The sequence below is a fragment of the Bicyclus anynana genome, chromosome 18 (genome assembly GCF_947172395.1).
Source record: "Bicyclus anynana chromosome 18, ilBicAnyn1.1, whole genome shotgun sequence".
Classification (NCBI taxonomy): Eukaryota; Metazoa; Arthropoda; class Insecta; order Lepidoptera; family Nymphalidae; genus Bicyclus; species Bicyclus anynana.
Window position 1 is genome coordinate 1,536,610 of NC_069100.1, and position 13,548 is coordinate 1,550,157.

The 13,548-nt window shown below is 37.5% G+C and overlaps 2 protein-coding genes across 3 annotated transcripts in view; one reads left to right on the forward strand and one right to left on the reverse strand.

The window, feature by feature from the left end:
- Positions 1–905: 905 nt before the first annotated feature.
- Positions 906–10,569, reverse strand: LOC112046076 (WD repeat-containing protein 43). The gene is made up of 11 exons (XM_052886789.1): positions 10,363–10,569; positions 9,496–9,822; positions 8,385–8,551; positions 7,394–7,654; positions 6,473–6,623; positions 5,047–5,214; positions 4,353–4,477; positions 3,851–3,979; positions 3,046–3,168; positions 1,714–1,969; positions 906–1,127 (listed from the first exon to the last, which is right to left on the reverse strand). Exons 1-10 carry the CDS (start codon positions 10,534–10,536, stop codon positions 1,837–1,839), a joined length of 1,758 nt encoding a protein of 585 aa, XP_052742749.1. The 5' UTR covers positions 10,537–10,569; the 3' UTR covers positions 906–1,127; positions 1,714–1,836.
- Positions 10,570–11,213: 644 nt separating this feature from the next.
- LOC112046073 (uncharacterized) overlaps positions 11,214–13,548 on the forward strand; it is a 54,605-nt gene continuing 52,270 nt past the window's right edge. For both annotated transcript variants that reach the window (XR_002886843.2, XM_024082549.2), the window contains exon 1: positions 11,214–13,308. Coding sequence is in view for 1 of the 2 variants with exons in the window: in XM_024082549.2 (XP_023938317.2) it covers positions 11,502–13,308 (1,807 nt within the window). In the remaining variant the exon portion in view is untranslated. The remainder of the gene's footprint in view (positions 13,309–13,548) is intronic.

Here is a 13,548-nt window from a genome sequence, read left to right on the forward strand (position 1 = left end):
AAATTTTTGTTTTAATCGGGATCATGGATGGTTGCTGCCCACAGCGTGGAAACCGCTATTTCTTTCATTGTCACATACAACAAACTTGGAACAAGATAGCATTAGTTCGGTTTGCTTACAAGAAGACGAGTCTAATGAAGATGACATTAATGAACCGTCGGAGAGTGTAACGGAACCTTCACTCCCCACCACTCAACCCCTCTCCGCGCGCGCAATGCGTGCAGCAGCGCGTCGCGCAGCCGCTTCGCAGTTTGGATCGTGCCGCGATGCAAGAACCAGCTCATGACTAAGGGCCCCGTATGGGTTCGAAACTAGTCGGGCATACTCCGACGTAATATCACGTGAGTTTTAGCCGTGTTTCATAATCAATTAAAATTTTTGTTTAGTTAAAAAAAAAATATAAACTAAAAAAACGAAGATTTTTATTTTTAATTAAAAAAAATTAGTTATGCAGTTCGGCTCCTATGAGTGGACTTGTCAACACCTTGAAGTTATGGAAAATACTTCCGAGCACAGAACAGTTTTTAAGGCCATGAAACCATATAAGAGAATCTTTAATATCATAAAGCGAAGGAGTATTTACTTTTTATACTCGCGAATCTCCTTATTTTATAAAGTACTAGCGGACGCCCGCGACTTCGTCCGCGTGAAACTCGATGTAAACTTTCAACTACCTCTACCCTACCCTTAGGGGTATAAAAAATAGATGTTGGCCTATCCTCATAGATACCGGATAAGTACAAAAAATTTCATCAAAATCGGTCAAGCCGTTACGGAGGAGTATGGCAACGAAAACTGTGACACGAGAATTTTATATATTAGATTAATCCCTTTCTTCAATGCAATATTAACATACTGTACATAGAATTCCCTGATTTAGGTGTTTAGTAAAATAAAAGTCAATATGAAAATATTATACACATTTAATCAATCTGTCGCCTGGTCGTCCGACATATCGCTGTGCGTGTCGCTGCCGTCCGTCCCGTCCGCGTCCATCCGGTCCACGCCGTCCGTACCGTCCGCGTCCATCCCGTCCACTGCGTCCGTTCCGTCCGCATCGTCCGCCCACGAGTGCTCGCTGTCCGACTGGTATACGCCGACTTCGGGCTCCGAGTCGGATGACGAATCTGTAAACATAATAATGTTGCTGTTAACTTACATATAAATAAAATTGATGTGTTTGTCTGTGATTAACAAAATTTTCTAATTAGTGCTTATGGTAATTTACACGCTACCAAAACACAAGCAAGCGCTATTAAAATTTTGTCTGTCTGACTGTTTGTACGGGTTTGTATAAGGAGCGGCTGGACCGATTTTAATGAAACTTTCACTGAAAGATACAGGAGGTTTTTATCCCGAAAAATTCATGGTTCCCGCGCGATTAGTGATATTTTATAAAAAAATAATACTCGTATTTTACTATGTCCCAGCAGTATTTGTAACATTGATCAGCAATCAGCGACTCGCGTAAATGAGCTACGTCATCGTGAGGTCTATCCGACCCTTAAGGTTCAGCAGCTGGCACAGATGGGACCTCACACACTAGCGGGCTATAAACAGTGAAAGTTACCGTTATAGTCCAACACGGGCTGCAGCTCCACATGTTCCCCGGCCGCACTGCGCTGCGTCACCGTGAGGTCTATCCGACCCTTGAGGTCCAGCAGGCATATATGTGACCTCATACATTAGCGGGCTATAAGCAGCAAAAGTTACCGTTATAGTCCAACACGGGCTGTAGCTCCACATGTTCCCCGGCCGCACTGCGCTGCGTCACCGTGAGGTCTATCCGACCCTTGAGGTCCAGCAGGCATATATGTGACCTCATACATTAGCGGGCTATAAGCAGCAAAAGTTACCGTTATAGTCCAACACGGGCTGTAGCTCCACATGTTCCCCGGCCGCACTGCGCTGCGTCACCGTGAGGTCTATCCGACCCTTAAGGTTCAGCAGCTGGCATAGATGGGACCTCCTGTAACATACAGATGAAAACATTCATTAACCTCAACAAATGGGCTATTCTGAGCTTTCGTATAAGGCAAAACACAGTAACTCTGAGCTTTCTTATGAGGTCCGTAGACTTCAGTAGTCTTTATTTTAGTTAACAATTTTTAATCAGTGTGATGTCACAATAAAGCAGTATAATTTTTTTTTATATTGCTTTCTTTTTTAATTTATTTTTATAGTATGGGGCGTTTTTGAGACGTACATAAACGCCGCAAAGACGTCCCTATATCTCCGAAAGTAGTCATCGCAGATACACTATTACTTCTACAAAATTGCTCCACTATTGGCAGGCATTCTTTTGATATACCTTTACAATTAAAAAAATAAAATTATATACAATTTAAAAAAAAATCAAATACCCAATTATTACAAGATTCGTACGCGATTGTTACCATAGCAACGTCAACACGTTGCTATGGTTACTCGGGGCATCTATGTGCTATGGTTACTGGAATTTGCTCTGAATTTGAAAATTTATTGAATATTTAACTATATCCAAAGGCCTTTAGGTATAACTTTCTTTACCAATAACTAACTGTCAAAGTAAAATTGGCCAGTTTTTAATTAAGTGAAACTTTCTATATGATTGTGCGTCGTTTTATTAGAAGAGATCAATGAATTAAGCTTACTTTACAAGCACATTTGAAACGTCAGGTAAAGTTATTATATAACAGTGATAATTAGTCGAAAACTTAAAATAAAGAATAAATTAAAAAAACGCGCCTTGGTCCGAGAAGAGCTCACAAAAACTTAGCCAGGATGTTTTGTTTTGAATCCTTTTCATAAAAGAAGTCCGGCGACTAAAACCTGAACTAAAATTGACAGCGCCTTACACACATGACAATAAGACCGCCATTACCAAATGAGCGCCATTAACAGTGGAATTCATAGACGTTGTAGGGGCACCCCCAAGGGATCATTCAGCCGCTGAGTGTCGAATTTAACCTCTATTTCTCTATTTCTTTGAGAATTTAATACTCAGCGGGTGAATGATACATTGGCGGCCCGTCTGGGGGACTTCTTTCATGAAACGGACTATACCTGTGAGTGAATATAGCCAGCAGATGTGACAGCCGGTCCGCTGTTCTACTGTTGACGCTGGCCAGTAGTAAGGCGGCGTGCGAACGTAGTACCGCATCCAGCCACGTGCATACCGCCGCGCATCTGAGGACAACACAGCGCACCTGATGTTAAGTGACCATCTTAATAGTAGAGACCGCCTTTAAAGTTATATTTTGTTTTAAGAAACTATTGTGAGTTATATTCATAATGCTTAAGATAGGGGTAAGGGTAGTGCAGGGGTTGGGATAAGATAGGGGTTGAGAATGAGTCAAAGCGAAGCTTTGTAGCATAGTGGTAAAAATTGTAATAAATCTGCATAAGTAATACTTAAATGGCCCAAGTTTACGAATGATAGATGCTATAATAGAAGGATTGACAGTTTTTATCATTATCATTCTCAACCCATATTCGGCTCACTGCTGAGCTCGAGTCTCCTCTCAGAATGAGAGGGGTTAGGCCAATAGTCCACCACGCTGGCCCAATGCGGATTGGCAGACGTCACACACACAGAGTATTAAAATCCTCTGGTATGCAGGTTTCCTCACAATGTTTTCCTTCACCGTTTTTTGAGACACATGTTATATAATTTCTTAAAATGCACACAATTGAAAAGTTGGAAGTGCATGCCCCGGACCGGATTCGAACCCACGCCCTCCGGAATCGGAGGCAGAGGTCATATCCACTGGGCTATCACGGTTTATAGTTTTACAGTCAGTTAATAATATTAATATTAATTAATTTATTGGTTTGCCAGCTCCACATAAATGGTATAATGATGACATACAGGTTAGTCCGTCTGGTAGCCATGTCCACTAGCTGGTCCAGCAGTAGCGGCACGTAGTCAGCGGGCAGGTGGGCCACTGTGTTAGCTGCTACCGCGGGCTCGTCTCTCTGCAGCACCGTTAGTATTATCCTGGAAAACAAAAATATGCCATTTAGAACATTGAAACATTTTACATTATTATCCTGATGATAAAACTGGCCAAGTATGAGGCCTCAGACCAATCACCATAAGACCTGCCTCAATAGAAGTTACCCCTCTGTCAAAAGTATGTGATCACGATTGCATCTATATAATCAATGTTACATTGTGTTAAAGTTACACGTGTGTGTATTAAGATCTGAATTTATAGTTGTGTGTAATGTAAGGACACAGGATGTATTTATCTACATAGACAGTTTTTATAATTGCATTAGATCATTGATCATATACTTTGACAGAAAAGTAACATCTCGAGGTAGGTCCTTATGTAATTAGTCTGTGGTAAAAGTAGATAAACCCTCACCCTTTGTCCTTGGAGTGCAGGCCCTGCATCAGCAGCTTGGTGAGGTTGTGGCTAACCGCTGCCCGGCTCCGACTCTTGATGTCCACAGTCAGGTTCTCCAGACGAGCCTCCATTGACACTTCCACCTGTAAACAGAAATATAATGTCTTTGATTCCACAGGAAAACAGGCATCAACATATGAAAACTATACGAAAACATTATATATATATACATTATAGACAGACATTATGGACTAGTATTCAAATAATCACAGTACAAACTAAGACTAATTACATAAGGACTAGTGTAACACCCAAATTCACAAGCAAAATTGTCTGGTCTGTCATTTTGTGAGGAAAATGAGCTTAGATTAGATATATATCTTACACTAAACTAGAAGTTGTTAACTGTTTTTTACACCATTCAACTACACAAAAAGGTATTTTTATGGAACTCTTTAACCACCTATAGTGACAGTTTCTATTCTTTCTAGAATCTAATCTAAATCTAATTAATCTATTCTAGATTATTGATCATACATACCCACAAGCAATTTGCTTAAAGCTGTTGCAGCTGATTGCACAATAGTAATGAATTAAAAAAAAAAAAAGATTTTTGATCATATACTTTGACAGAAAAGTAACGTTTAGCAAAGCAGGTCCTTATGTAATTAGTCTGAGAGTACAAAGTGCCATAACAATAAATAACACTTACTGGTTCGCCCGGCGTTGTTCGCTTTCTGCTGACCCCGCCGATGGGTTCCACATAGTTGACGTCCTTGTGACCTGTTGTAGCCACGTCCTTCTGTTTCTTTGTACTTCTCTCCTTTGCTTTACGCTCACCACGTATGAGGACTTGCGTTTTTGTTTTCACATCTGGTACCTAAAACAAAAGGGGCTGTGAATAATTTCCTACAAAAGTATTGATTAGTTTCTCTCTATTAGTGGAGAAGAATCCACTGTATTCCATGAACAATAAATAAAAACAATGATAAGAAAGAAAGAAAGAAAGAAAATAAATTTATTCAAATTTAAAAGTTACAAACAGTATCCTTCTCTAAAGACAGCATGTCTGTCTGTAACCCTTAAAAAAGGAAGGGTGTACAGCTCAGCATATGCCGTTATACTATATACAAGCATAATACACGGCGCTGATTTTCAGCTGAGACCCGTGTGACGCCACAGCTAACATAAAAAAATAAAAAATGTGAACAAATTCAAGTGAATTAAATTCAATTAGAAGCAGCAAATATGTTTAAAAAAACAACTTAACATCACCTCAAGTACTGCCTATTGTAGTCTCCGATACCACAACCACATGAACAAGGCAAGACCAAAACTCAAGTAGTAGAAACATCAATCACCACTCTGCCATGTTTGACACAACCTTGAAAAGGGTACTTACAAGTAGCTCAGCAATGTGCAAGCAAAATGCTAGATGCATACAACACTGATTTTCAGCTGTTACCCTCATTACATTATATATTTTTTTTTATTATAATAATAATAATAATAATTATAATAAAGTCTTTATTTATTTCATAGAAATTAGTAATACAATTTTTTTTTTTTTTTTTTTAATAGATATATTTTTTTTCTTTTTATATTACGTTTGCATGAATCCCATTGTATAGGGTATAGGCCTTTTTTTTATTAACATTATACAAAATCCACAGAAAAAAAAACCATTATCACTATAATGTTGTTACTTCCTAACGTTTTTGTATTTGTTTTATTTTGCTGATTAATCTTGTGAGCCGTGATAGCCCAATGGATATGACCTCTGCCTCCAATTCCGGAGGGTGTGGGTTTGAATCCGGTCCGGGGCATGCACCTCCAACTTTTCAGTTGTGTGCATTTTAAGAAATTAAATATCACGTGTCTCAAACGGTGAAGGAAAACATCGTGAGGAAACCTGACCAGAGAATTTCTTAATTCTCTGCGTGTGTGAAGTCTGCCAATCCGCATTGGGCCAGCGTGGTGGACTATTGGCCTAACCCCTCTCATTCTGAGAGGAGACTCGAGCTCAGCAGTGATAACGTATATGGGTTGATAACGAATTTTGTATCTATTACATTAATCTATTAAAATCGAAGGTCTGGTTGATTTTGAGGATTTAATTAAACTCAAAAGATACTTACAAGTCTCTCAAACACCAGTGCTGGGCCACTGGTATAGCCCAGGAGCAGGTCTCCGGCGGGGGGCACCCAGCAACACTGCAGGGGCAGCGGCTGGGCGTCTTCTGTTGTCACTTGGATGGTCAGAGATGGCTTTATTGGCTTCACTGATTCACTGTAAAAGTTAATATTTTTTTTTTTTTTTGTTCTATTGATCTCGTGCGATCAGTCGATAGACTATGAGCAGAGGGGTTGTAGGGAGATTTGGCGGTTAGAAGCAACCTTCCCCAGCGGGAGAAGCTCCATATATATGTATGACATATGTAGCTTTCAATCAAGAATTTGCCGTCTTTTCAAGCGTCGAATCGCCTATGGTATCGTTACCACAGGCGTTCGTAAGTTAATAATAAAAAAAAAACACTTTATTACACCAAAAACAAAATAACAAAATTTTACAAAAACAAACCAAGTAAAATACAAACAATGGTGTAACGGCGGCCTTATCTCTAAAGTGATATCTAGATATATAAGTTAATAAAAGTGTTTTTCAGATAGCAGGGGTACAGTGACAGTTGCCATATACTATTATAGTGAAACGAGGCCAACTTTCAAGAGCAAAACGAACTTGATTCTATTGTGGATTCTCCAACATATCATCAGCAGTAAAAAGAAATTGAAGATATTGTAGAAGTTCATTATGAATAGTTAATTTATTTTGTATTTTGTGAAAAACCAACAAATTCAAGCATGGTAAAGTCAATCCGATATGTCAGGATATTCTCTATATATGTTTCACTTAGAAACCAAAACATAGCTAAGAACCGTTGCAAGGAAAGTGGCTTTCAAATGCAAGAACGGTTTCTTGCATTGTAATCGGTCCAACCATTTGACTGTTACAATCCCTCAGATAGACATTTGTGTTGGTAAAAAAAAAAAAGTACTTACCCATTTAAAGTAAGTCCGTAATAATGTACAACCCCACTCCTGGTTGCAGCTGCCAAATTTAGCTTTGTACTGTTTTCCTCTTGCGTCATATTGAGGTGTATTAACTTTGGAGCATCTTCTAGAACGAAGTTGTATGCTGGTGTGGATGTAGATTTCTTCCTTTGTCTTTTACTGGGTGTCACTTCGTCGCCATTTTGTTGGTTCGTTTGATTTAAGTCTTCTGTTATTGTTACGTCCCAGAATGATAGAAGCCTTTCTGTTCTGAAGAGAAAGAGAAATTTAAGTTAAGCGGTTGTTATTACATTTGTTGCATCAAATTATTGTTTTCATCAATTTCAAATTAAAAAAAATAAAATTATTATTTTGTAGGTTCTTTTGAGATTTCTCAAAACGCTGTTTATCTGAATCAATCAAATGCTGTTTACAGACAGCTTCTGAGGGCCTTAACACATCAAGATTCAATCAAAACTCAATTTTAAAAAGACAGGGTGACTTCGATATTGCAATATCTTCTCTACTTAGTACCAAGTAGCTAGCAGGAGGTTAAAAATTTTATTTATACCACATATTTTATTCAATCTTGGATATTTAAATAGCTAATGGAACTTGAAAAAAGTTCTTCAGCAAATAAGCAGGTAATAAAATGTGGAAAAATAATTTTCCAATACATGTCTTCCAATCTTTGGTGAAAAGATTATACTGGAATGATGCACATTTGTCATTTATAGCATCATTAAAAAATTGTAAAAAAATTTAATTTTTTTTCCAAAAAACAACCTTGTGCAGAATCACTCCTTTGAGTAAAGTTAAAGCTTATTTAGTGAGTTACCTAAGATTAGTCAATTTGATCTTAAAATTAAAAAAAACATATACATAGTGATTGGAAGTCCATGCAAGAGGCCTATGTCCATCGGCTGTTAAAGATGATGAAAATGACATATAGCTGAATATAGAACCTTTTCCTTTTTAGAAGTCATTAAAATCTACTTACTGGGAGCCTTCAATGAGCCAGCAAGACTTATTCACTGTGCTGACAGTCAACAGAGCCCTGGGCGCTGCGTTGTGTCCCAAACTTTTCACAACAACTGCGATGGAGTTATGTAGACGCCACAATTTGATCTGCCATGATGCTGTGATAAGAAACTTTGCTGGTGTGTCCTAGAATAGAGAAAAATAATTGCCTAAAATTTGCCCACAGATGCCACTGAAGGTGCTGTATGTAGGATCATTATAAACACCTAGTCTAGGGATCAAATTGTGTATTTTCATAGGCCCCTGGTTTAGAAGAGTTAGAGCATCTGCTCACTTAAAATTCTTAGTTGGCCGACTATCGAACAACTTAATTGGAAATGTTTACAATTTAATTGTTTACAATTACAACTTTTTCTTTTGTATATAATCAAAAGTAAATCGCGACTCTCATATGACCGGTGTCCAATTTATTAGCTGGACAATTTAGTTGGAGAAAGTGCAGGCTATACCTGTTAGTATAATTTTGCAATTTAGTCAGCCAAACTAAGAATTGTAAATGAGCTGGTGCTCTTAGTTATGAATGACTTTTTCTCATACTTCTGGTCTATACTCTTTAATGATGCTACTGGCCAAATTTTATAGTTCTAGGTCAATAGGAAGTACCCTTAGTTTAATTAAATCTATACTAATATATAACGCTGAAGAGTTTGTTTGTTTGTTTGATTAAACACGCTAATCTCAGGAACTACTGGTCCCATTTAAAAAAATCTTTTAGTATTAGATAGCCGATTTATCGAGGAATGCTATAGGCTAAATATTATCCCCGTACTCCTACGGGAACGAGCGGGTGAAACCGCACGGCGTGAGCTAGTTTTTTATATTATAGCTTTGTTGTACCAACTGCCTGAGTTTTGATTTCCTTAAGTGTCGAAATATGCATTTTTCACTAATTAAAGTTAACTATACCTAATCGTTCTAAGCTTGTTGATCAAATTTATTGTCATTAATTTGTTGAAATTATTATTATTGTTAAAATTGCTAGCGATTTCTACCCTCATTTAAAATATGTTTATATGACCAATAACACAGCAGAGTTAAGTAGCATATAAAAAATATGAAATGACACTTACTTGATTGTGTGGTACTATCCTTATAGCGCTAATCTTGCTTCCTTGTTTATTTGCAGCGACAACTTTGACATTATACTTATTCCTAGTCTTCCCACTCTGTAAATCCCATTCTTGTACAACACTGTTTGCGGTGCAACTGAAGAGGCCATACTTTCTATGCCAATCCAAGGCTACCATTTTGCTGTTGTTGTCTTTCTGGTTTAAAACTGTTTCCACTTTAGCTTCACTTATAGAATATATGAGGATGTTTCCATTAGACGTTCCTAATGCTATGCAATATTGTTCTGGTTCACTTATGGATTTTCTACGGGCACCTTTTTGTGGACTCTGTAAGTTTTATAGTTTTAATAAGTAGCATAGTAAAAGAAAATACATGATAAATAACAAATGTATTTTGTTTTTAGTGTAAAATAGGCAATTTTGCTAATCATATCATCATCAGCAGGCGATGAACGTTTTTCGTAGGGACACTTAGCCTTCTTTTGATGTGACATAAAAGGGGGTCAACTAAAAGTACGTTTTAGTCAGAGGTCTCCCTAACTATCTCTTTGACGAGCTGATTATTTTTTTAATCACATTTATTTTTTTGTTCTTTTTTTTAAATTTTTAACAATTTCAATATAAATATAAAATGGAAAATACTTTCGACGAACGGATTATTATTATTATAGATCCAATATCACCTTTTTCGATATGTTTTAGGTTATGTTTTTATTGATAAATTTTCCCAAGCAACAGGTATGAAGGCAATATACTTTAGTGATTTTGTAGGGAGGTTGAAATTAAATGTGTATATTAATGATAGATTCAAAACAATTTAATAGTTATCCAATAAATACAAGGTTAAATACCACGTGTAGTACTTACGGCATTTAAACTGACGCTTATCCATTGTAAACAAGATGGTGGTGATGTTAAATGCAGGTCTGGTGTGTATTCCTGTTTGAGGACATTCGTTTCTGTGTCCCATATTCTTAATCTACCGTCTTGACTGATTATTGAATAATATTTTCCGTCCTCCGAAAAGGCGGCCTCAGCCATGTTTTCTAAAGTTTTGACAATGACTGATGATTTGAAATGACATGACATGACAGCAACTTGTTAATGACTTAAAATTGACGTGTCTTTTCAAGCATACGAAATGCTTAAAAAATAAATGAGACATAATAAATTAAAACATGAAATCAACCTCTATGTTAACTTTTATAAAAAAAATATAGTTCAATTTTAAATCACAACTGTTTTTTTTTATAAAAGCAAAGAATTGTATGTAATATTTAAAATGCCGTGGTTGATGGGGGATAAATTTTGAAAATATTGTGCGTTAAATGAAGTATATCTTCACAGATAAAATAACAAATAAAGAATATGTAAAAGTGCTGCCAGATAGTTGTGAAAAAAATATTCAAAATTAATTTTATTACAATTTTTATTTATATATCTTTAATTTTTCTTTGAAACAGTAATACCTTTAATATTTTATAAGATTAGATAAAATAAAATAATGGTAACTAAAGTATTTTAAAGATAAATTCTATAAAAATGTGACAAGCAGATAAACTTCGTTCTTTGTTTAGTTAAGGTAACCAATCAGGAAGTAGAATTTACATAAGACAATCCCTCTGATTGGTCAACTAGCTGTCATTAGGTAAAAAGTGTTACCAGAAAGATAAGATCTACAAATAATAAATCATAACATATGGTTTTGGTTGGTTAAATCAAATCAAATTAAAAGCAAAACATTCCTTTTTTTCTGCAGTCGCCATTCGTCATTGTTCGTGTCAAGTTCGTGCTCGTAATCGAGCTAATCGCGAACGAATGTAGATTGTAGACCTAGAATTTTTTTATGTGTGCTCTCGTTCCACTTTTCAGTTTTCGTTAATTCTACTATTAAATTTCTTAGTTCTGTGTTCTCTTGTGCTGTGCTTTCTAAAATAGTGAAACAAAGGCTGTGCGTGCAAAGTGGTTTGTGAATATGTCACAGCTAACAAATCCTTGAAAAAAATATGAGTGTTAGTGTCGAAGACGTGTCTAGTCCTTTATCGGCAGGTCCGAGCAGCATCATCGAGGCGAATAGTCCGTCAGATGATAGCAAAAATGAGTTCGTCGACACAGTTGAGGAAGGTCAGGAAAAGTCTGAGAAATCGGAAAATTCCGAGCCTTCAACACCGAAACCTCATCCGATGGCTTTCACAATCGACTTCGGGAACTCTAAACAAGTTGACAATCGACGACTTGAAGAGTTAGCGAAGAAGTCTCAGGCGAGACATCAAAGAGTACAGTCCATGTCTGCAGGTGTGTCTAGGCCTAGTCCGATTCAGTCTCAGAGACCACCCCTAAGCGCCAAGCTGCCTCGCAAAGCCCAGGGCTACAACTCGGAAGGCTATTTTTCCTCTGACCAAGAGGACAGTGGCGTTTCCGGCTCTGTTAAACTTCGTAACAGCCCGCTAGCCCAGAGTGTCGATAGACCAAATTACACCAGCCCCATTGTAAGTAGACCAATCAAATCCCCAGTGAACGACACTTTGCTGCCGAAACGTACGTCAAAAAGTCCGATGGTCGACAGTATTATGTCAAGGAGTGATTACATCCCTCGACAATCCCTCAACCTGCCACTAAAAAGTTCCAACAGTTCCTATATTCAAAACGTCCATAGAACACCGAGTTACGGGAACCTAAACTGCCACAAACACGTCATGGCAGACATAATAGACAGGAGTCCAGAAGGGGTGATGTTAACAGACATTTCTAGTCCAGAATTAGACATTCTCACCCCAGATAACGGTCTGTCCACGCCAGAGCATTCCAAAAGCCCTTTACGCAAGTCTAGAGCCCAGTCAGAAACCCCAGATTTGTTGTTCAAAAAGTGTCCTTTGAAATCTGAACCTTTATACATTGATGACGAGGACAATGAGTCAAATCATTCTTCAACTGGCACCTACACCATTGAAGGCGACAATTACACAGAGGAGCAGAAAGCTAGAATGAGTATAGACAGAACATTGGGTTTAGATCTGTACAGTGAACCTGTAGACATGATAAATAGCCACTGCAGTATAGATAAAGACCCAGAACTAGTGTTTGAGTACCCAAATCTGCAAAGAGTGATCACAAAAGAACCAAGGAGAGATGTATGTTTAAGAAATCCCTTATCGACAAATAAGACTGGTGATTTGCAAAAAGTTTCAAAAGACAAGAATGTCTTGGAAATATCCTGTTGCTACGAATCCCCTAATGAAACTGACTTGGCTGTGCAAACAACAAAACAGATTAAATCTACTAGAAGTTACTTGGAGAAAATCAAAAACAGAGTCAGGACAATAACTGAGAAGCCATTCTCTAAATCAGCTCACGAGGAAAACTTTGATGCTGGTACATTTACTTCGGTCACTACATCAGGGGTATTGAGTTCCAAATTTCCATTTAAAGTTGAAATGCCAAGTCGAAGGCGATGTAGCTTAACAAAATCGGATGTCGATCAAACAGATTACGTACATAGATTATCACGGGAGTCCTCCGTGCCTGTATCGCTACTCGGGAAAAGTGTTGACGAAGTTAAATTTGAAAATACAGCATTGAAGAATGCTCAAAAAGCTTTAATTACTAACACGGAGGTTTCTCCTGATCAAGTTGTTGGGAAGTTATCATATATGAGCTTAAATAGGTGTAAGGGTGATAAGACTTGGATACAGGACTGGGCAGACAGCGTCAAAAAGTACAATAATAACTCATTGGTTAATGAAACAGACTTGAATTCAACTTTTGCTAGTGAAGACCGTCCACCAATCAGCCCGAGATTAATACCCACTAAACGTAAGTCTTTTTTTTAAAAAATATTTTTTTTTTCATTTTTCTTTTTAATCTGCAATCAATCGACAGACTATAAGCAGATTAGTGGTTGGAAAAATGGCGTTAGTAGACCTGGGGACCACTGTCCTCAAGTCTGCTTTTATGACTCTGACAGCAGCAGTTAGCCCACAAGCCAGTGGGTTTGAACTAGCGTTCCCGATGTTGCAGAGAAAAAAAATCCACAAAGAAGAATTGCTTGGTGGT

Coding starts and splice junctions, on each gene's coding strand:
- LOC112046076 (XM_052886789.1), bottom strand. CDS start 10,536: ATGGCTGAGGCCGCCTTTTCGGAGGACGGAAAATATTATTCAATAATC. Junction 9,823..10,362: donor TAAGCGTCAGTTTAAATGCC/GTAAGTACTACA, acceptor TAAAACTTACAG/AGTCCACAAAAAGGTGCCCG. Junction 5,215..6,472: donor CACTGGTGTTTGAGAGACTT/GTAAGTATCTTT, acceptor CTTTTGTTTTAG/GTACCAGATGTGAAAACAAA.